The sequence below is a fragment of the Physcomitrium patens genome, chromosome 13 (genome assembly GCF_059467195.1).
Source record: "Physcomitrium patens ecotype Gransden chromosome 13, ASM5946719v1, whole genome shotgun sequence".
In the NCBI taxonomy this organism is placed as follows: domain Eukaryota; kingdom Viridiplantae; phylum Streptophyta; class Bryopsida; order Funariales; family Funariaceae; genus Physcomitrium; species Physcomitrium patens.
The window spans coordinates 16,220,058-16,243,216 of record NC_143422.1 but is presented as its reverse complement, the minus strand read 5'-3'; the positions used below and the strand labels follow the sequence as shown (position 1 = coordinate 16,243,216).

The following is a 23,159-nucleotide window of genomic DNA, read 5'->3' as shown; positions in this document are numbered from 1 at the left end:
CAAATTTTATTTATATTTTCACCAAATAGTTGTATTTCAATATAATATCACCATGATTATATAGAACTATCTAATATCTTTCAAAATAAATAAAAGAAAGAACTAGAAAATAAAAGAAATTCTAAGAAGAATATTAAGTTAGAAGTAGGTAATCTACAACTTTTAATATGCTTTTATCTTATAAAAAAATCAATAATCCATTGTTAATGTCAAAGACAAGAACATGATAAAGACAAATAAACAAGTGAAACTTCTCTCAAAGAAAGATGACAAAATAGAAATAACTTGATATGTATATTAACAAAGAAATTGAAATGGCTATTGCCAAAAGCAAAGAAAACTAGAGACCTTTGAAACTAGACTGGAAGCAAGAGAGGATTTGATAAGAGTGAAGAAGGCTTCACTCTTATCTCTATATATACAATCTAACTAGGGGCTATGTGGCGACATTCTATAGGACCTCCAATATGTATTGTCTTTGTAGGACACATGCCTTGACTTACAAGGCAAGTTTTTCTACATGTGGGCCATACAGTTAGCTTGGTCTTCAAGCTAACAACATGTGTGGCACATGGCCAACTTTATGACCATGTTTCTAATCCAAAAAATCAATTAAAGACACACATAAAGTCAAAGCAATGTCTGTAAAGCTTCTAAGAAGCTTTCAGACTAAATAATATAGAATTAACTTACTTTTATCTACTTTTACTTACTTCTACCTATTTATACATATAATTATTGACTTACATGTGTATGTCCCTATTATTACCCCCCTCCCTTCTACAAACGAGTTCCACAAAGAGCGGTAATCATATGTTGAGGAAATCTATGATGCAACAAATTGTATTCACCACATACTTTGATCTTTGTTCTCTTCGAAGATGATTGATAGGGCCTCTCAACCATTGATAGTGTCCCATACCAAGGCAGGAAGACCATCCAATTATTTGATCATTGTTGAGGCCTTCATAACTTCCTTTGAATAAAACATTTGGAACACCATCAAGAGTTGTTCTTACCTCTAGTAAATCACCAAACATTGAGAGTTCTTTCAAGGTCGTGATACCAAACACGTTGTCATACTTTATTTGTTTATAGTATATAAAAATTAATTAAAACATATAATATGTTTGTAAGTCTTGATGTAGATTAGAGTGGTTAGTAAATAAATTTAAAGAGAATTGATATAAGAAAATTTATTTGGAAATTTATCTATTTTGATTATAGTGTTTATATTATGTAGGATTTAGATATTTTGTATAAAGCTTAAGAGAAGGTTGGGGCCTAAAGAAAAAAATCTTTACTAATAGGAGGGTTATTGGAAGGGATGAAAGCAAGGTATGGTTGGATGAAGGCAAAGAATAGAAAACTTCATTTCTATTGGTCGAAGGCCATGCCCAATGGACTTCAAGGAGGCTGCCCAAGGCCTTATTAGGGATTAGGATTTTTCTTTCGAATTCATTTGAACTTTGGAGGCTAACATCAATAAGTTTAGGATTTTGGGTATAATTTGGATGAAGAGTTTGTATAATTTCAAGTTTTTGTAAAAGAGATATAGGTGTTCAAAGTTAAGGTGTTAATTTAAGATATATTGTTACTCTTTTGAGGATACAAGGAGCTATACGATAGCTTTTGAAGATCAAAAGATGAAATTAGAACGGCGATTTTAAGGCCTATATCTTTTATAAAAGAATTGTTGCTTTTGAAGTTTATGTAAATGAGTTATAAGGAGTTAAAGGCGGCACTTCCAAATCAAAGGTAGTAAGTGAGTGGTTTTATTTATAGTAATGGTTGGAGCCATAACTTGAGTTTTCGGACAAATTTTTGGCTCAAACATTTTTGGAAAATATAAAATTTTGTGTTAAGAAGCTATACATATAAATTTCGTAGCATTTAAGCTTATATTTTGTGCAATATAAAAAAAATTGCACGTGGATGTATAAAGACAAGGGTTTGAAGCGATTGTTAGGGTTTTCAAGATATCTCAAGATCCGCAACAAATTTGTAGTTGAAATTTGTTGTAGAAGTTAATAAGAATACATCAGTATCTCATGTAAAATTTGAATTTGTTTGGACGGTCGGATTAAGAGATATGAAGTGTTGAAGTTTGAAAAAACTTCCATATAAGGATATACAAGGTTTTAGAGGATTTTAGCATATTTTGGATGTTGTTGGTTACTTGAAGCTTCTGAATTTGGTATAATTGCTCAAAAAAGAAAATTTATATGTAAAATTAGAGCTTCCCTTATTTTGAAGCTTGATTGAATGATTAGTAATAGCCAGAAGCTCATCGTTTTCTTGAGGCAAATTTTCTCTACCCTGACAGCATTATATCTCGCCATCTAATCGAGGAAGAACATATCATTCTTGAAGATCTTCATCTCGATTGCATTGTCTTGAAGGTTGTGACAATATTCCAATTTATTTTGGCACCAACTTAAATCTAAGACTTCTTCCACTTCAAACTCTTTATTATTGTCCACTTCTATAGGAAGAGGTGGAACTTATCTTCTCTTTGGTATATCCACTGTCTTGTATGGTTCAAGGAGAGACACATGGAATACTGGATGGATTTTCATTGAATCCGATAGGTGTAAATGATATACAATTGGATTGATTTGTACAGAAATAGAAAATGGTCGAAGCCTTTGATAGTGCAACTTGTCACAAGGATAAGTGATCTTGATATTGCGATAAAGTAACTATACCTTATCACCCATATAGAATGGTAGTTGTTCTTTTCAATAGACATCCGCATTGATCTTTTGTTGTTTTTGAGCTTCTTTTAACTGCACCTTCATCGTTGCATGTAGCTCTGACAAATGAATTGCGATATCTTTTGCAGTAGGATTATCAACTTTTGAAAAGTCAAAAGTATCAAGTCATGGATGATAACCATAATTAGCAAAGAAAGGTGTTTTTTTTATAGAAGAATGTACCATGTTATTGTAAGGAAATTCTGCCAATGGTAAAAGAGTTGTCCAATCATCTTATTGGTAGTTAATAGTATATCTTAAATACTACTCCAAAACTTGATTAATATGCTCTGTTTGTCCATCAGTTTGAGGATGGAATGCCAAAGATAGTTTTATATCCACTTTTAGAATCTTGAAAATAATCTGCCAAAATCTTGATACAAATTGAGTTCTCTTATCTGATATAATATCCTTGGATAATCCATGATAGCGATAAATATTATCAAGAAAGAACTTAGCTGTTTCTTCACCTATGATAGATTTTGTACATGATACAAAATATGCCATCTTAGTAAAACGATCTACTATCACGAATATAAAGTCATAAGAACTTGAGATTGGAAGATCTGTGATGAAATCCATAGAAATAGAAGACCATGGTTGTTTTGGAATGAGTAATGGCTGAAGAAGTCCGTAAGGTCGATGACGAGGATTTTTTAATCTCGAGCAAACATCACAAGATTGTACAAAATCTTTGATTGCTTTCCACATTTGAGGCCACCAAAAGTCCTTAGATATTAGTTCCAAAGTTTTATTGTACCCAAAATGTCTTGCTGCTGGAAAGTCATGATGAACTTGAAGAATACGTAATCAAGCTTCACCTTTTGAAACATATAGGCGTCCCTCAAAATATACTATATTCTTCTTGAGTTCAAACTTGGAAGTATCATGAGACTTTGAAGGATTTTCCTTAATATCATGAATAAGAGGATCAGAAGACACACTTGACTGAACTTGCTTAATAAAAGTTGAATCAATAGTTAGTGTTGATTTCATTACTCAAAGATGAAGATGCTCTAGCTTCAAGAGAATTATTGGTTGTTGATCAAAAGAAGCATTTCCTTCCTTTGGTACAAAGTAAGATCGTCTAGAGAGTGCATCTCATAAATCTTGTTGTTTTTTTAGTGAATAAGTAATCTTGAATTCGAATCTTGACAAAAATATACTCCAATGAGCTTGGCAACAATTACAAATACATACTGACATAAAATATTCAAGGTTCTTATGATCCATATACACTATGAGTAGACTAGAAGCACCTTCTCGATAATGGCACTATTCTTGAAACAAATCCACGATTGCAAGAAGTTCTTTATCGTGGATCTCATAATTCATCTCGGCTGTTGAAAACTTTTTCAAATGAAAAGCTATTGGGTGAAGTTTATTATCTATTTCCATTTGTGACAATACGACATCCAAAGCAAAGTTTAATGCGTCTATTTTCATAAAAAATGGCTTAAAAAAATTGATGCGATATAAGTTTGGTGCAAAAACAAAGATTGTCTTCAAAGCTTCAAATGCTACTTCTGCTTCTTAATTCTATTGAAGTTTGTCTTTGCAAGACAAACGTGTAAGTAGATCTGGAACTTGAGAAAAGTCTTTGATGAAGATTTCATAATAGTTGACAAATCCCAAAAACCATTAGACATCTCTTACCATTTTTGAGATCTTCCAATCCATAATAGTTTGAACTTTCTTAGGGTCCATCATAAGTCCATCATTTGAAATGATGTATCCTAAGAAGTCGACTTGAGTAGTATAAAATACACACTTTTTTATCTTGGCATAGAGTCTCGCATCTCTTAGTTTTTGCAATACATGGCAAACATGAAGTTCATGTTCTTTTGAGTTCTTAGAATAGATTAAGATGTTGTCTAGGTAACAGACAACAAAATCATCTAAAAACTCCTGGAAGTCATCATTCATTAGATGTTGGAATGCTGCAAGTGCATTCGTAAGTCCAAAAGGCATGACGTTGTATTTGAAATTTCCATTCTTTGTTCGAAACGCAATCTTCCATTCATCTCCTTCTTTGATGCGTACCAAATTATATGCTCTCTATATATCTATTTTTGTGTAGATCTTAGCTTGATTCAACTGATCAAGAAGTCCATATATCAAAGGTAGTGGGTATCTATTTTTGATAGTGATTTTGTTGAGTCCTCGATAATCAACACACATCTATAATGATCAATCTTTTTTCTTCACAAATAAAATTGGAGCTTCTTCTAGTGATTTGGAATGGCATATGAAGTTCTTGGCCAAATTCTCTTCAATATACTCCTTGAGTTCAGCCAACTCATTTTAAAATAAATTGTAGTTGATCCAAATGGTAGTTGTGCTCCTTCTTGAAGGTCAATTGAGTAGTCATAGGAACAATGTTCTGAAAGAGTATCCGCATTCTTTTTTTCAAATACATCTTAAAAATCTTGATATTAGCTTGGAATGCGACTTGAAGTCTTTCCACCAGTAGAAACTGGTATGGCATAAATGACACAAGGTTATCCTTCTTTTGCAGCATCCAAGAAAGCACTTGCACCTACAAATATAGGTTTAATTAGACTAGACTTATGACTTTCTACTTGATTAACTACACTCTTAGTTATATTTTCAAAAAAGTCAAGACTATAAGAAATCCAATCTATTTTAGGGCTATATTTTTCTAGCCATGATAAACCTAAAATGATTGGATTAAAAAGAGAGTTAATGATATTAAATATTATAAAGATACTATGACCATTAGTTGTTATTTCTATAAGAAGGGTTTCATGAGTAACATCTCGTGAAGACAACAAACGACCATCTATGACTTCTACATGAACAGGTTTAGTTTTCTTTACTGAAAATATGCTATGTCTTTTAGCAAATTTTTCATCTAAGAAACATGCTGAGGCTCCTAAATGTAGCAATATAGAGGCTTTGTGATATTTAGGTCTTAGAATAATATTTATCGTAAAACATGGAGAGGGTTCTAAGGAGAGGATAGGACCTTCACTAGACGTTGTACAAGATTCCAGCCACATAATACATATTGTAGGTGGACAAATTTGTTTTCCAACATACTATCTCCTTTGATCGCCGTACTCCTCATTTTATGGTTGCATCACTTCTATGGACAATGTTGAGTAGTGTGTTTAGATTCTCTACAATATAAGCACAATCCTTCCTGATGATGACGAGTCTTTTCTTGCTTAGTAAGAGATTTGAAATGTACTACATCAATTTGCATATCCTCTACTTCCAAATGTATGTGTTGAAGAGATATTGGTGTTGCTATTGAATTATAGTAACGTTGAGGTTTACTTGTACGATTCTTAGATCGAAATTCAAAAAGGCGATTGTTGCACTTTATATCAAAGTCAATTGCTTGACTCAATGTTTGAGGATCACATAAGTTAAGCATTAATTTTTTTACCTCATATTATAATCTATAGAGAAAATGGCTTATAAATGTAGTATCATCCTACTTGATATCAGTTGTAAGTTATCAAAATTATGAAGCATACAACGTTACTGATCGATTACCTTGTCATAAAATATGGATCTTATTGGTTGCAACACAAATTACATCATGTTCTCCATACATGGATCGAAACTCCACTAAAAAAGCTTCTAGATTATCTAATATTGGATCTCGTCATTCAAGAAAAGATGAAAACCATGATAATGCTGAACCTGAAAGAAGCGTAACAATGAATCTAACTTGCAATCCTTGAGTTGAATAGCTTTGGGATTGAAGTTCAATCAGAAGTTGTACTTGATTGATAAATCCTCTAAACTTTGATCTGGTACCATCAAACTTCTCGAGTAGGGCAATTCTTGATTCTCTACCACTGGAAGGACGTTCCACCATAGGAGAAGGGACATAATTTGGTATAGATATTGAAGCAGCTCCAATCATTTCTATATCTTCACTTCTTGCTAATCTTTTTTCTCCTTGTGGTAGTAAATTGAGTTTATGCATCGCAAGCATTAATTTCCTCAATTGCTCTTGCATTTGTACCATTACACTCTTCATATCAGGAAGTTCTGCCATGATAACACTTAAAAAAGAGAAGATGTCTAATATCACTCAAGACAAATAGAAGAGAAGACTTGAGAACAAAGAAAATACTAAGGACAATATTAGTTTAGAAGAGGGTAATCCGCAACTTCTAATATGCTTATGTCTTATCAAGAGAAAGGAATAATCCACTCTTAATCAAGATTAGACAAAGCTTTGATATTGTAAATATACTCTTGTCAATCTGTCAAGGACAAGAACATTATAAAAATAAATAAACAAGTGAGACTTCTCTCAAAGAAAGATGAAAAAATAGAACTTGATATGTATATTAATAAAGAAACTGGAATGGCTATTGCCAAAAGCCAAGAAAACTAGAGATCCTTGAAACTAGACTCGAAGCAAGAAATGAGTTGACAAGAGTGAAGAAGGCTTCACTCTTGTCTCTATATATACTATCTAACTAGGGGCTATGTGGTGACATTCTATAAGACCTCTAATATGTGTTGACTTTGTAAGACACATGTCTTGACTTACAAGGTAAGTTTTTCTACGTGTGGGCTACATAGTTAGCTTGGTCTTCAAGCTAACAACATGTGTGGCACATGGCCAACTTTATGACCATGTTTCTAATCCAAAAAGTCAATTAAAGACACCTATAAAGTCAAAACAGTGTCTATGAAGCTTCTAAGAAGCTTTCGTACTAAATACTATAGAATTAATTTACTTTTACTTATTTTTACTTACTTCTACCTATTTATACATGTAATTACTAACTTACATGCATATGTCCGTGACAGTTAATCAAATAGAGATAAAATTCTAATATTATAAATGTAATCCTATTAATTTATTTAGAACAAGAACTTGATGAAAGTGAAAAAATAAGTAAGATTTTTTTCAAAGAAGGATGAAAAAATAGAAATAAATAAAAAAAAATCATGTATATTCAAAAGAAATTAAAATGGTTATTGCCAAAAGATGAAAAAATTAGAGATCCTTAAAACCAAACTAGAAGCAAAAAAAGAATTGATAAGAGTGAAGAAGGCTTCATTCTTGCTTCTATATATACTATCTATTTAAGAACTTCATGGCAATGTTCTACATGACCTCCTACACATGTCCAATTTGCAAGACATGTGGTTTAACTTACAAGACAAGCTTTTTATATATATGCCACATTATTAGCTTATACCACAAGCTACCAACACATGTGACATGTCATGAACTTGTTGACCAAGTTTCTAATCTATTAATAACTTGTAGATATGTATGAAAATGAAATTGCATCCATATAGCTTCTTGAAAGCTTTTCTATAAGATATTATCAAATTAACCTATTTTTATCTATTCATATTACTTAAGTAACCATTGGAATAAATATGTATGTCTATGATACTCATAGTAGCCCAACTGTAATATGCCACATTGTTAGCTTAATCAATTTAGAGTATGTACAGAATATTATACAAGGCATTGTATCCATGTAATTGTAGTTGAATTGTGCTCACTCAAGTGTATCGAACTTTGATTTAATTCATAGAAACGGTTTTTTGATCGTTCATGCAATGGGTTAGTCCAACCTGTAGGTAGCATGTGAAAAAACGAGATGGTTGAAAGTTAAAGAATTCCGATTGAAGTTCATGAAGTAGCCTTCTAGCTTTGACAGAACTTACGGATTTTCTGGCCAGGGCGTGGGTCCTGAGTCGGAGAGAAGAGTAGGAAGTCCTCAGTGCGGCCTCATTGAGGCGAAGAAGTGGCTGCTGAAGCTGTGGGTCCGAATGTGGATGCTAGCGCATCGACAGTGTTCGACAGGAGTTTGAGTAAAGAAATCCCTGCAATGATCGAGAATGAGAATGAGAAGGTAGTGGCGTTCAAGGATATTAATTCACAAGTTTTGCACGGAGACCAGCTATGCGCTCAATTGCCAAAGCCTCTCCTCATGAGTGTGGATTTTCTGGCGGCGTCGACTTGGAACAACCTTATCGTAGATGATCTGTAGCTTTCGTCCTCACAAATGTGCTCGTACAGCAACTTCTTTCGGCCATTCAACCATGTTTCTCTCACCCCGAGCTGCAGCACTACGACCAAGCTAGCATCATCTTCAAAAGACAGATTCACTGCCCGTCTCGAAGTAACATTGCACATACGCATCAGCTCTGCCACGATCTATTTAAGACCCAGACTGCAGCGCTCCTGCCGCTTCGTCGCTCACCGTTAGTGGAGATTCTTCACAAGCTCCGCAAGTGTGGTTGGAAATGCCCTCACAAACTGAAAAAAGTTTGCCACTACACTCGTGAACGTATACTGTCAAAGAAGAATTTTGATTTTAGCAATGTGGAACTTTTTGTTCATAAAGTCCTCTTGTTCATAAAGTCCTCCTGTAGGCATAGGATCTTTTCAATTCTATCTACATTGACATCCGTCATGTTATGAAAACTGTCAAATATCTCAATACTTAGACATGTAGTGAATCTAGTTCTTATTGAAAATGTTTTTAGATTATCGAAGTTTCTTTACGTAATCTGGTTTCGATTTTATGAAATTCATTAAATTCATTAACATTTGCGCACTTGAAGTTACTTAAGTCACGTTGTTCTTTGATGAAGTTTATTTTAAGAAATGCAATTTACATGTACCAGTGTTGGATTACAACTGTGATATATAGATACCTAATTGGACATACCACCTAAAAAAGAAGTTGCACCATGGCAATAGCTACAAGTCGATTTACATATTATAAAAATTGTTTTGTATATATTTTTTTAGTATAAGATAGTCACTTTCCTCAATGCTCTAAATTTATTAATCCATCCCATTCTTTGTTCTTAACCTTCTCAAGGCTTGTAAGTTACTTTAGTTTCAACTTGACAAGCAAAGGATAATGCAACACCACTGTAATATCTATCAAGAAACATCAATGAGGACTGTTGAGCAGACAAAACACAACCCACGTCAGAAATCCCCCAAGAGAAAGTTACGAAAAAGAGAAAGGTGAGCAGAAAGGCCTTTTTCACTGGACGAAGCACGGGGTAACCAATCTGCGAGGGAGTGGTGCCACAGTGTGAATGGGGCCAGGGCATGGCGGGGGAGCACGCCTCGTGGAGTGAGTGGGCTCTAGAAACGGTCTCTGATTCCGAGCCATTGCCAGAGTACTGGCTATGGCGACTGACTGACTGCGTGAGTGCGTATGTGCGTGCGTCTCTTGGCACAGTGCTCCTGGCTCCGCCGCTGCACGCCCCATCTGAGCGCTCGACTCAATCCCCTGCTCTGCCTTCGCTCCCACAGGACCCGTACCCGCGATCCATTCCCATGGTGGAGTCCTTGTCGTCCCTTTTGAAATCTGTGAGGTCTGTTTCTGTCCTGATTCGGCTAAGTTCGTAATTTGAAGCTGTTCTTGGCTCGTAGTGGCGTTGGTGACGGGAATTGCAATTGGCGGGAATTGTGTTTGGATTCTTGCTCTTGATTTTTTTTGTTCAAGGAGCGCTTGATTGTGCGCTGAAGTGAAGTCGATGATCAGAGGGAGTGTCGATTTGGTTGTAGGTTGCGGGGAGCGTAGTGTTTTGGAGAGGGGATATTTGGCTTAAAAGTGGAGGGTATGGAGGCTGCTAATCGCAGGACATGTGGTTCGATCGGCCTCGATGATCGATTCGATCGTGGCGTTTTCACGGGAGGCGTGGCGTAGATTACATAGTTTAGTAATTGAGGGAGTTTTGCAGTAATGCTCTTGGAATACAGGCCAAATGAATCAACGTTTCCAAAAGGTGCTTGTTTCAATAAAATCTTTCACCAAATTCGAGGGAATAAAACTCCTCCAAGTCGCACAACCGTGTAATGCTTTCCGGATGGCATGGACAGGACAGACCGTGCGGAATTATTAATGTTGCGTTTGAGTTCTTGACCTTTGCACGAGTGATAACTCACTTAATTGATGAAGGTCTAGCTCTTTATCAGGGTTAATGTTTTGGACTTACCGATCATGGAAAAGATGCCCATAGAAAATTGGATCAGCTCTAGACTGCGTGCAGCAGAGGCCATGATCAGGAGCATGGAAACGCATGTGCGCCTTCTTGAGAAACAGAGGGATTATCTGAAGGTGTGGAAAAACGATCAGCTCCAAATTTTGGAAGAGCAAGTGAAACACTTGGAACGTCAACGTTGCTTCTTGACCCTCTGGAAGCCGGATGTGCATTTTGGCCTGGACTCCAAGAGTTCACATGTTGATGTCCAGCTGGTGGCAAAGGATGAGGGGCGTGTCCATGCACACAAGGCTATCCTGGTTAGGCTTGTCTGCTCCTGTTTGTTAGGCTTCAGTTGCAGTTTGTTTTTCTCGCATTTGTCTATCGTGGTACGATCGCATTGGTGTGATTGTCGAGGCCTTTGTTTTGAATTTTACATTTTAATATGCTTGTGTTAAACTTATTATATTTGAGCTTGGTAGAGGGATTGCCAAATTCCTATGCTCTAGTGTAAGCATTAAATGGGATCTCTGCGGCGACCAATTCTTGATGTATGCTTGTAAACTCGGTTTGGTTGTCTCTGAAGATTCAGCTGCGTGTTTTGTGCAGGCGGCTAGATCTCAAGAGTTTGAAAAGCTCTTTCGTGCTGAAATCAAAGACGGCATTATTGAAATTGCTGATATGTCCTATGAGGAGCTGAGCGCATTTGTTAGGTTTTTCTACACAGCTTCAATTGATTCTAAGTTATTGGTGAAGCATTCTTCATCCCTTCTGCAAGCAGCTGATAGATATAAGGTTAATTTTCTTCGGACAGTCTGCGAGGAGGCTTTAGTGACCAATATTTGCAAGGAAAATGCTATCTCTATATTTGTAGTTGCAAAGAAACATTGCTCTGAGGCCACCTTAGAAGCCCTGCTAAACGAAGCGACAAGCATGGGGGAGTTATCAACGTTCAACGAGTATAAACAGTACTGTCAAACGGATGCCAAATTGTTGTTGGAGCTATACGAGAAGTTCTTAGAAGTGAAGAAGGCCAGTAGTTCCAAAAAACGCCGCACCGCTGTTGCCAAAGGGTGTTCAGAAGCGAATGCAGGTGTTTATTTACCTTCCCGCAAGTCTGGTGAAGTGTCACGACCTGCCGAGAACGTCGCCGGGGAGCCTTATGTTGAGATATTTGGGTCCAATATATTTGAGACAATGAATGAAAAAGTGGAGGCAGATGGACCAGTAGAAGACAACGAGAAGGGTAAGGACAAAGTAAAGGGATCTAATTCGGATGGTGGGAGGAAGAAAATGAAAGATAACAGAATCCCTGGTACGTTGAAGTACGAACACGGCATGTCTTTTACGAATGTATTATACTGAAGCAGGTTATAATCTTGTACGGAACTTGATAATATTTATGTTCGATGAATATCATGCTTAGAGGGTTACATTGCCTGACTTTGGTTATGTATTTCTTAAATTTTGAATTGATATGGCGCATTCTTGGGACAGGGAGGACACCTATGCCTTTTGATACGCCCATGGTGCAAGGCTCGCCTTATGGATCACCCCACTTCATGCCTTTCTTCATGCCTCCTTGTATGCCAGCTATGTACCCAGGCAATCCAATGCTTGCGTGAGTACATGATTTCCTCCTGGTTGTGGGCCAATTTTTTTTGAGTTTTTTTCCTGATTGATGTGAATCTATGCAGGTTACATATGTTTCTGTACATTAATGTTGTTCTTTCTACTTTGTCAAAATAGTTTGTGGTGCCTTGACACTTCGTGCAAAGTATGTACTTTCAATCGTTATTCGTATCTTCACTTTCCTCACACCAAACCTGGCGACGAATTATCATCTTGTTCCAGGTTTTTCAGTGGGCAGAGGCCTCCAATGTTAATGCCTTCAGAACCATCTAGCAATTTTCTAAAGCCATTAGCGTTGAAAAAAGGTATGCTGTATCGATGCTGTTTTTTCTGAGTTTACGATGCTTTTTTTAGTAACACGGTTGAATTGGTTTAATCTGCAATTTTACATTTGTACTGTAGAGTGTTTCATCATTTGTTGATCACTGTTTGGATGAGTTTAAAAAAACGCTATTACCGTACACATCTAGTAGATTCTTTTGTTTTCACATCGCACATTCTAACACAATTTCAACAGAGTATCAAACTAAGAAGGTGCCATCACTAAATAAGAAGTCGAAGGAAGCCAACGTCGTATCCACTCTACCACAGGGGATCGTCTGGAAGAAGAAACAATACAGAGCTTCAATAGTTGTGAATGGGAAAACTCATGTCTTAGGCAATAGCAAGAGTTTAGAAGAGGCAACACACATGTATGACCGGTAATCTTCTCTTTCATCATCATTCTTTCACCTTGTTTTAGGAAAACTGCCAAACATTAGATTCCTAGATTTTTATTATGACTTGTTCATGTTTCGGAGTATCAAGTTAATTGGTTCAATCATCTATCTGGTTTCTGGAGATGGAGATGAACTGCAATATTCTGCTCTGAGCGTATGCTGTCAAGATGGGAGTGCGGATTTCGTCATGTTCTTGGTTTCACTCAATCTCTATTCGTTCTGTTTTGTTTAGTTTTGTTTTTCTTCCTCCTGATGTCAGGGCTGCATATGTGTGCGGAAGGGGAACGAATCACGAACTTCCAGAGAAAGAAAAACAAGAGCTGGAGGGATTATTATGGGAGGAGTTTTTGGATTTTCCCAGAGAGTCACAGAGTAAGCTGGGTGTCCTAGGCTCCCTCTGAATTTCTCTTCCGAAATCTTACCATTTTAATGAACGTGGTCTGGTATCATGATATGAGGTAGGAGTACCTATTCCCTGACTTTTCCTAGTTCCGTCACATGTACTGATCGCATTCCTCCTAGGATGCAAAGCTAGGCATCCACATGTATAGGAATTGGGAGGGTAACACTTTTGCTAATGCCTACCTTGTGTGTAATTTTGAGTTCTCATTTTCAATGAAGGGAATTAGTCGAGGTTGTGCCGGAATAGCTGTCTCTATCCTTGTGAATGTCGTCAGATTCTAGTGGCTCTGTATATCCTGTGGCGAGTACAACTCATTTGTAGAACGTACATCTTGCAGATGAGCAAAAGCAGGGTAACTCTGGCGTTGGTGAACTATCGTCAATTCTACCTCAATCCTGGTTAGAGGAATACTAGCTACACTCCATTTCAAGCATGGTAATCGGCACTGTTTTTCAGGTAATTTAGTTATAAAATGCCTTTTCATTTCAGATTTTTTTGGTTTTTTCAATACTGGATCAAGGTAGTAGAATCAATGTTGATGAGATTGTATGCCTCAATATGCTCTTTGAGAGAGGAAGCTGTCTTGGTTGCATTTTGTCCATCTAGGTCAATTTCCTGATCAATTTTGGTTCACTGAACATATTTTAAGAGCATGTTCTACCTCTAGAACAATTTGCCCTTCGGAACAATCTTGTCAGCATTCATTCAATCATTTTGATAAGATTGCGTTGATTTAGCGTCCAATTCGCATTTATTGTGTAAGGTGCACCTGCTGTGATGTTTTTGTTGAGCTCTTTGCTTCAAGTATTTCTTGTACTCGCCAGCTATAATCTTGAGTCAAGTCTTTCCTTTTGTCTGTATGCACCCAATTATCCTGAACGGAAACACAAAATGTTCCCGTGGAAAAGCCAGAGAATTTGAGCTCCCAAATGGTTCTCTGAAACTTTTGCAGAATTGTTTTGGCGGAGATATTGTACTTGGACAATGGGGGACTATCATGACAAGGGGGCCTGCAAAATACGAAAGCTGTAAATGCCCTTGACAGGTGTTGTAACATCACCCACTAAGTAAGATTGCATTTCTGATGCATTATCTGCAAACAAATGTGAAATGTTGATGCGATTCTCCTCGGGGTGTTGCACTGGCATGGTTGGTGGCAGGCACTGTACCAATATTGCACTCTTTATCCGTAGAGATGAAATGAAGAGCTTTACAGGAAAAGCATGGATAGAAACAAGCGGGTAAGATGCTCCTTAAACAAATTGATCATTTCTGGTAATTTTTTTTTGCGATTTTATAGTGTTGTCGCATTTTGAGTACATGTTAATAGAGACAAAGTTCTCCGTATTCTCCACGATTAACTCCTGCAAAGGTTCTTTAGTATTTTTTCTTCATGAATTCTGTGAGATTAAATTGAAAGGTGATGCATTTAAGGACTAACATCCCCCAATGTCGTTACACTAATGTTTTGTTGGATAGACTCAAATAAAAACTGCTCTCTATTCACTATTCTTTTATCGGATGCAAACTGTGAAGAAGAATTTGAAAAGGTCCTTATTTTCCAGACTTTGGCTGTGGGTTCAAGAAGAGCGTAGCCTGAAAATTCTGTGAGGAAAATGAAAGCATTGTGTCGAATATCCAATGGTGTGAGAGTTTCAGTCTCATGAATCCAACCTCTGTAGACTTCAGCTATCTTGCGGAATGTTTAATTGTGCACAATGTTGCATTTAATTTTTCTCAATCTGTTCGGACTTGAGGATGTTGCACGTGCTATCTGATCATCTTCATTGTCAAAAATGCGCTTTTTCTTTCTTTTTTCTTTTTTTTTTTTTTTTTTTTTTCTTACGATGGATTTCCGTTCTGAATGCAGAGCTTATTTTGTCCTCTCTAGAATCAAAATGTATTGTTGGTTCTAAACGGATACGAAGAATATTTTGTTGAAGGGCAAAATTCTATCAATTCGTGGTTCTAAGGTTTTGCACCCTTTCATATTTAGATTTAACATTAAGACTCCTTTATATGTGTAGAGGTGCACAATGAGGTGTTTCAGACCTTGGGATGTCAAGTTAACCCACTAACGGCATTTAGGAGCTGGATTGGGGTAACAGATATTGACCTTGAAGCATTGTCTTAATCAATGTATTATACACAGTTTTGGATGTATAGCATTTAGATGTTTCATTTCCTTATTGTTGTAAAGTTATTAAAAGCTTTCGTTGTATCAAAAGCAGTATTATTGTTCTTCTATAAAGATTATAATTATAAACAATGACTTTTGTAAAATTCATAACATAGTTTGAATTTAAGATTGGGAGATTAGAGTCATTTGGTAGTATTTTTAATAAAAATGATTTTAGATTTTTCTTAGAATAACATCTTTAAAAATATGATTTTAAAAGTAATAATAAAAAAAAAAGTATGCTTTTATTTGTAATAAAAATTTTATGAAACAATTTCCAGGTGAAAGACATTATGCAGTTTCAAACCTATATAGTAATATACTAATTATATATCACTGCTCATAGTCAAAAATCAGTGATGTTTGTTTACACTCACATATTTATTTGAGTTTTGATAAGATGATAGAGTTTTGATATATATATATATATATATATATATATATATATGATCATGAATTTATGAGAATTTTTAATCCTAATTAAAAAAATATATTTAATAATTAATAAACCTATTTATTAGTATAATTAACATATGACTATGATCAGTGATATATAATTTTAAACATTGTTAGGATTTAAAATTATAGGATACATTTTGATATGACCGACGATTCATCTACATTTCATCCACGATTTTTGACCGACGACCTCAATTCTGTATTCATTCATTCAAAGCTACAAACGAAGTTTGTGCCTAACAGAGGGTGAAACAACATTCATTCATTCTTAAGCTTTAATTTGCGATGCTGCCATCGTGCAAGCTCTCCTCAAGTTTGGTTGCTTCAACGTCGGCTTGATTGAATGCTGGGCGACGTCGCGAGGGAGAGCGAGCGGGAAGTTGGAGATTTTCTAGAGCTCGTACATTGTGAAAGATGGGCAAATCAGAATTTTATTGGTTGTCATGTACAGATTAGGAATTGATTTGCGGCGTTAAGTTGAGGATTTGTTTTTTGTTTTTTTTTTTTTTTTTTTTGATGTTGTTGTAGTTGTTGTTGTTGTTGTTTGTTTGTTTGTTTGTTTGTTTTGTTTTTTTTTTTTTTTTTTTTTTTTCTGCTGAGGTTTCACTTTCAATTGGAGTGGATCTTGCTTTGCAGACGGTGTTTCATAAGAAATCTGCAGCAATTGGAATGACATGTATTCTTTGGCAGGGTGTATTGATATTAGCTTTAGTTTTGGCTGAAAACCTTCAAATCGTCTCTCTCAAATTATTACCAGTTTTGGACAGGTTTACAGCCGAGCGAAGTGCATGATTGATTGGATTCTTTAGAATTATATGTTGCGGGGTGTCCTAATTCTATGGAAAATGCACATCATTATGAATAAATCGACATCACGGTGACATGAAATGCTCGGAACTTGCGTGAATTGATGGTAAAGAACTCAATACAGCCAACTCATTCACTGCTGAATACATCTGAACGAATCGATTGTAAAATAATACATGGTGGTTTGTAAGAACCTATTAGTCAAGCCTAGAATCTAGTTCATATCCTCTCTTGGTGCAACGCACATATAAGCTTGGTAATCATTACAGTTTTAAGCATTTTACCTGGAAGGTGTATCTCTCCAAGCTAATTGTGTACTTGTCTCTACCGTTGGAGCAGTCTCGTAGTTGTTGCTGCATCTGTACCGTTTTGTTTTCTGTCTAATCACGGGCGATTAATCTCTTCCTCTTTGTTACCATCCTGATTCATTGTATCTCTATATTGCTCAGACAATGAATCAGGATGGTAACAAAGAGGAAGACATGATTCTTGTATTGCCCGATTTTCGCACCATGGTCAGGATGGCGCTCACCGCCTCTTTGATATCGCTGATTCTTGTCGTGGCGCTACTCTGTGTTCAGGTCAGTTCTTTCTCCACTCTCTTACTGTTCGCTAATGGTTGTTTTCGATATGATTAAATCCTGTTTTTATAATTCAGAACTTTTATATTAGTAGCTAGGGGGTGAACACATTGTTCTGAAGTATGAATTGAGGATAATTTTGCCTTAGGTAGGTGAGCTCTGGATTCTTGACTTTTAAATGTGTCTGTTTGAAGTTACTGTATTGGTTTGATTTTGCAAGTCATGGAAGATTTTACTTAATGTACCTTGATTTTGTGAGATTCGGCACATGATTTTCATTGTCATGCTTAGATTTTTGTGTTTCTATGTACCATCTAGTAAGAGTTCTGGTGATGAAATTCTTGCTGGACTTTCAAAACTTATCCAGTCTTTGAGATGCTGTGCGCTATTGCTTAAAGCTTTGAATTTAAGAGGTTTTTGATGTCATGTTGAATTGGGATTCGTTCACAGTCCCCATATTTTACAAGGACAACCTCCTAGTACGCCTAACAGACTATAGGTAGCTCATTCGGTTCAAGTAGCTGATATGAATCTGAAACGAATTATATAATTGCATGAAATGGAGAGGTGGCTCGTGATGGAAAACCATGTTTGCAGTGCGGATTGCATTTTGACATGCATTATGCGCACGCTGGCAGGCTATGTCCCCGAAGGAGTTGGACGAGGTCACACACAAGGTTTACTTTAATATCGAGGTTGATACTGTACCAGTTGGTCGAGTGGTGATTGGTCTTTATGGCAAGGCTGCTCCCAAGACAGTTGAGAACTTCCGCGCGCTTTGCACTGGGGAGAAGGGAAATGGTCAGGGCGGAAAGCCTCTAGACTTCAAGGGCAGCATCTTTCACCGCATTATCCCCGGCTTCATGATTCAAGGTGGAGATATTACTCATGGCAATGGTTATGGAGGAGAGTCAATCTATGGAGCTAAGTTTGCCGACGAAAAATTTACCTTGAAGCATTCCGGTCCAGGCATTGTGTCAATGGCAAATGCTGGACCGAACACTAACGGATCGCAGTTTTTCATCTATACTGTGAAAACCAGCCGGTTGGGCGGCAAGCATGTCGTCTTTGGGAAGGTATTAAGAGGTCTTGATGTCGTGTATAAAGTAGAGGCCGAAGGATCATCAAGCGGAACACCCGAAAGGAAAGTAGTTATTGCTGATAGTGGTGGGATTCCTGTTTGATGTGGCTTCTTTTATTTTTGATCGTGAGAGTAGGGTAGTGGTACTGTGATGCATACAAGATTTGTAAAACCAAAATGGATGCCCATCCTGGGTCACAAAGACACATGTTACAAAAACAGTGAATTGAAACTTTCATGATTCTAACTTTTTGTCTCTATGTCATTGATTTTCTCATCTGAAGGTACAAAACAAAGTGCCTGTGCAAGTTTATTCTAACTTTCTATAACCTTTTCCATGTTTGCAAAATAGGATGCTAAATGTGACTCCCGCGAAGCTACACCTGATAGGTTCTTAAAATTCTGACTTTGACATCCATTACCGCTTGGGTTTTAGTGGCTAGCTGTGTTAAGATTTTCCTTCCTTCCCATCAAATCAAGGAGCTTATAGACGATAGGTCACGATTAGAAGTTGGGCATAGGTATCCTCGGTAGGAACGTGCTCTGATGGTGGAAGTAGGACGTTCTGCGATTATTAAACTGAAGGACCTTGACCAGTGCGTGCAAAGGTGCTCTCTGTTGCCATCCGGCATCGCAGCTACTATCAAAGATTCAACAAAGACAAGAATAGTTACAGCAGCATCAGTAAACCAGGCTCGAGAGAAAATCCATTGCTGGAGACCTCTGACGTCCAAGGGGTTACCCGAGCAAATTGAGGGATGACGCGGCGAGCAGTGCTCCAAATTGAGCAGTCACTCACAGGACCCACCTTCACCTTTCGTCTCTCTTTATGGAACACAGTTAGGCAATCACAAATATGTTTTTTCTGAACATTTGACCACCCTTGATTTGATATTTTTTTTCGAGATCCTTTCTATTCACAAAAGAAATCAATGAGCAAAAACTGCTTTCTTCTCTCTGCACTATTTTTTTTGTTATTGTGCTACAAAAGTGGCGATAAAACCATGTATAATTTCCAATGCAGCTTTTTCTTCCTCAAAGTGAGACAAAATTAGAGGACAGTATATGTAAAATTTATCCGTTTGACACTTGAAACTTCCTTTGCTTATTGTTGTGGTGGTTCTCCTCTACGACTACATGAAGCAAGTAACTCTCTGCTACTATTGAACTTATTTCTCAAGTCCATACCTTCATCGTACGCTGAATAGCGATAGTTCATAGCTTCTTGGGCCGGATATGAAATACGTATTATATGCACAGAAATGCTTCATGGTCGACAAGTTACCGCAACAAAGCCCTTGATGCGGGAGCTTGAGTTTATCACATCATTCAAACCACTTAGTGGCTCGCCAGGCTGGCCATTATTGACACCATGAGGCAAAAGCATCATATCCCGCCTCGAGGAGTTGGGCGTAAATACCTTCACGACTAGGACATGGGCAGAAAATTCCCGCTAATAAGTGGTTTACAATGCGCATAGAGAAGGCGCTCGGAATGTGAAGACAAGTATCCCCCCTCAAGAAAGGCTACCGTACTCTAAAATAATATGCCAATGTCTAGAGATAGCGCGAAAAAAGAACCATATCCCGCCCCGAGAAGTTACAACCGGACAAAAATCCCCCATCGAGGAGGGGAAACTCGGCATCTGCCCAAGTTCCAGGAGTAAACCATCTTCTACAAGTAAACCATTCTCAACTACTGGAACTAACATCTACCGCTATATGCGCTCTTTGAGATACTTGTTACGCTGTGTTCTCACTCCTCCTGAATGTTACGCATTCCAGCTTCTGTCCTGGAAGAATTGGTTTCGGGTGCTACCAGCAGCTCGCACAGCCGTGCTCAGCTAAATGATCGACAGACCAGATGTGGGAAACCCAGCTGCTAATAAACGTTCATTGGGTATCCCCCAAGTGAGGGAAAGTGGACCAATGGCACAGTGGGGCTTTGTCATGGTTTCTAACAAAACGAAGCTCTAGTACATGCGCGGCAGTTAATCAATACAACTCGGGAATTCCTCTACTTTCTCATGCGCTGGGGATGTAGATTCCGAATGCTGATCAGTAACATTCTTCCATCAAGCTATTTGGCAAGACTGCCATCGAATATTCACACCCAAGTGGTCGCTGTAGCTGCATGATGAATTGCTGGAGAATGATGACTGTCGAAATTCGATCTGTGGTAGAAACGATTCTCACAACTCTGTTACTGCGGAGCTTCGCATGGTGAACTGGAAAATGCTCTGTTTGGGCCTCCACAATATATAATGGGCTGCTACTGGGTCTTCATCTTCAGTTTTCTACGTTCTTCTTCGTCTTAGTGGTCTGGGCTTCTCCAGTTCTTTTCTTTATTTCCTTTATCGAGGCTCTTCTTCAGCACGCCGGGTTCTTTCCCAGAGGTGAGTGGCGAATCACGTTTCCGAGGCTTTCATCTCGCGGAGAAACTTTCGGTCACGGTAGGATGCTTGCTAGAATTCTCATCCTTTGTTGCACCAACAGCCGCCGGTGACGGTGGCGGTGACGTTGAAGACATGTACCGAGCAAAATGCATGGTTTGTTTGTTCTGAAACCATATCGTTGTGGACACTTTTGATGTGGAGATTTTGTGGTGCAGGACTATCACGATGGGTTACCCATCTGCAGGTACGAACGCTACGCCGAAGGAGCTGGGCTACACCATGCCAGGTGAACTCGGTCACCTTCACATATGGCTTTCTGGTACCGACGGTGGACGCAAAGATCACTGAAGATGGTTTAAGCTGTGTAGAAGGAGAATCTGGCGCTAATTTGGGTTGAAATTGTGGGAGGTGCAGGCGAGTTTGAAAAGCATGCAGGATGCTGGATGGGATGGCCTTACGACGGCAACCTGTGGCGGGAGAATGCCAAGCCCGCCCAGGCACAGTACGCCGCCATCGCAAAGGCCATCTCGGAATTCGAACCGCTGACAATGTTCGCACACCCTGGCGAGGTGAGGAGCTCGTTGCCACCTTAACCATCTCTCAAATCTCTTTCAATCTGCCATGCGCCTGATATAATTCTCTTATCGGGAATTTCACCGACTAGTTCTGCATTGGTACCCTTGTTGTGCGATCGTGCAGCCTGCAGAAGTAGCGCGCGAGTATTTCGAGGACGCACCTAACGTGACGGTTGTGGAGCTGGAAATCGAGGACGGCTGGACTCGCGACTGGGGACCATCGGTGAGAAAACCAAATTATCGTGACCATAGCTTTAGTTTTGAAAACTCCTACTTAGTTGCAATGATTAATTGCAATGATTCGTTTCCGGTGCAGTGTGTCGCTAAGGACGATCCCGTAACTGGCAAGCGGATTGTGGCCGGAGTACACTGGGACTACGATTGTTATGGCGGCCTTCTCAAGCGCAAGCTGGGATTACCCACCATGATGCCCAGCTGGGACAAAGATTACGCTGCGGGGCGAGCGTTACTAGAGATGAACGGGCTGGAGGTTTTCGAGGCTCCGATCCATCTGGAGGGTGGGTCTATCCACTCTGACGGCGAAGGAACACTCATGTGTACCGAAGAGTGCCTCCTCCATCCTTCCCGTAACCCTCACCTGGGCAAAGAGGGCATTGAGAAGGTGCTCAAGGACTACCTTGGCTTGGAGAAGATTATTTGGTTCTGGCGAGGGATCATGGGCGACGACGGTGTCGTGAACGGGCATGTGGATAATTTCTGCTGCTTCGTACGCCCTGGTGTAGTCCTCTTGGCCTGGACCGACGACAAGGACGATCCTCAGTATGAAGTTTCCATGAATGCTTACGAGCGGTTGTCGAACACCACAGATGCGAAGGGGCGCAAGCTGGAAATCATCAAGCTTCCCCGCCCTCCTCCCCTCTTCAGGACCTTCAATGAAGCCAACGGCCTGGCTGTTAGCCCCTTGAACCGACCTTAAATCTGCATCTTTTTCCGTGTACTAGACATTGCGTCGGCAATGTAGTGAGCAGAAAGATTTCGAGTTTGTGAGTTCATTCGCAAGTATCTGTTTGGTGTTCATTTTCTTCTTCGTGGAACTTACACAACGGAGCTGGCTTGTGATGATGATGCGTGCAGGAGGGTTATGTTGAGAAGGGCTACGTGCCGCGTATTGCAGGAGAGAGGTTACCCTCGACTTACATCAACCACTACTGCGCCAACGGTGGCGTGGTGGTACCCCAGTTCGGAGGTGTTGCGGCGGAAGCTGATAAGAAAGCGTTGGAAATAATTCAGGAAGCATATGGTCCCGACTACAAAGTGGTGGGCGTGAGCTCGCGGGAGGTGGTATTAAATGCGGGGAACATCCACTGCATCACTCAGCAACATCCGGCAGCGTGGTGATTGTTGACAGGGACTCTACCTACAATGGTCGTTAACACGAAACTATCAAGCTTTGCGCATCACCTAATATATCGCACAAATCAGGGCCTCGGAGATGTAGATGTCTGTTGTAATTCGATTTGGATGAATCGTACCATGTTTATGATTAATAATATATTTAGCTCATAATGACCTGTTTTTGGGCACTTCGTGATCCACTTCCCAAGTCTGGTTGCGATAAATATTCTGGGTGTTCTGCAAAAAGCTCGAAA

At 38.6% G+C, this 23,159-nt stretch overlaps 2 protein-coding genes across 14 annotated transcripts; both read left to right on the top strand.

The window, feature by feature from the left end:
• Positions 1 to 9,916: 9,916 nt before the first annotated feature.
• LOC112290207 (peptidyl-prolyl cis-trans isomerase CYP19-4) lies at positions 9,917 to 18,826 on the top strand. 13 transcript variants are annotated; one of them, XM_090255490.1, is made up of 11 exons: positions 9,920 to 11,038; positions 11,328 to 12,033; positions 12,216 to 12,339; positions 12,573 to 12,655; positions 12,868 to 13,051; positions 13,329 to 13,441; positions 13,810 to 13,928; positions 14,425 to 14,517; positions 14,633 to 14,713; positions 14,952 to 15,022; positions 15,343 to 15,725. In XM_090255490.1, the coding sequence occupies exons 1-7, from the start codon at positions 10,739 to 10,741 to the stop codon at positions 13,884 to 13,886; spliced, it is 1,587 nt and encodes a 528-aa protein (XP_090111616.1). In that variant the 5' UTR covers positions 9,920 to 10,738; the 3' UTR covers positions 13,887 to 13,928; positions 14,425 to 14,517; positions 14,633 to 14,713; positions 14,952 to 15,022; positions 15,343 to 15,725. The 13 variants fall into 13 exon arrangements, with proteins under 13 accessions (XP_090111617.1, XP_024392041.1, XP_024392042.1 ...); XM_073538109.2 differs by lacking the exon at positions 14,952 to 15,022 and having other exon boundaries at positions 15,500 to 15,725; XM_024536270.3 differs by lacking the exon at positions 14,952 to 15,022.
• A 1,600-nt stretch (positions 18,827 to 20,426) lies between these two features.
• LOC112290209 (agmatine deiminase) lies at positions 20,427 to 23,101 on the top strand. The gene is made up of 8 exons (XM_024536278.3): positions 20,427 to 20,531; positions 20,709 to 20,820; positions 20,872 to 20,974; positions 21,190 to 21,260; positions 21,389 to 21,543; positions 21,674 to 21,772; positions 21,866 to 22,462; positions 22,645 to 23,101. Exons 1-8 carry the CDS (start codon positions 20,427 to 20,429, stop codon positions 22,906 to 22,908), a joined length of 1,506 nt encoding a protein of 501 aa, XP_024392046.2. The 3' UTR covers positions 22,909 to 23,101.
• The last annotated feature ends 58 nt before the right edge of the window (positions 23,102 to 23,159 follow it).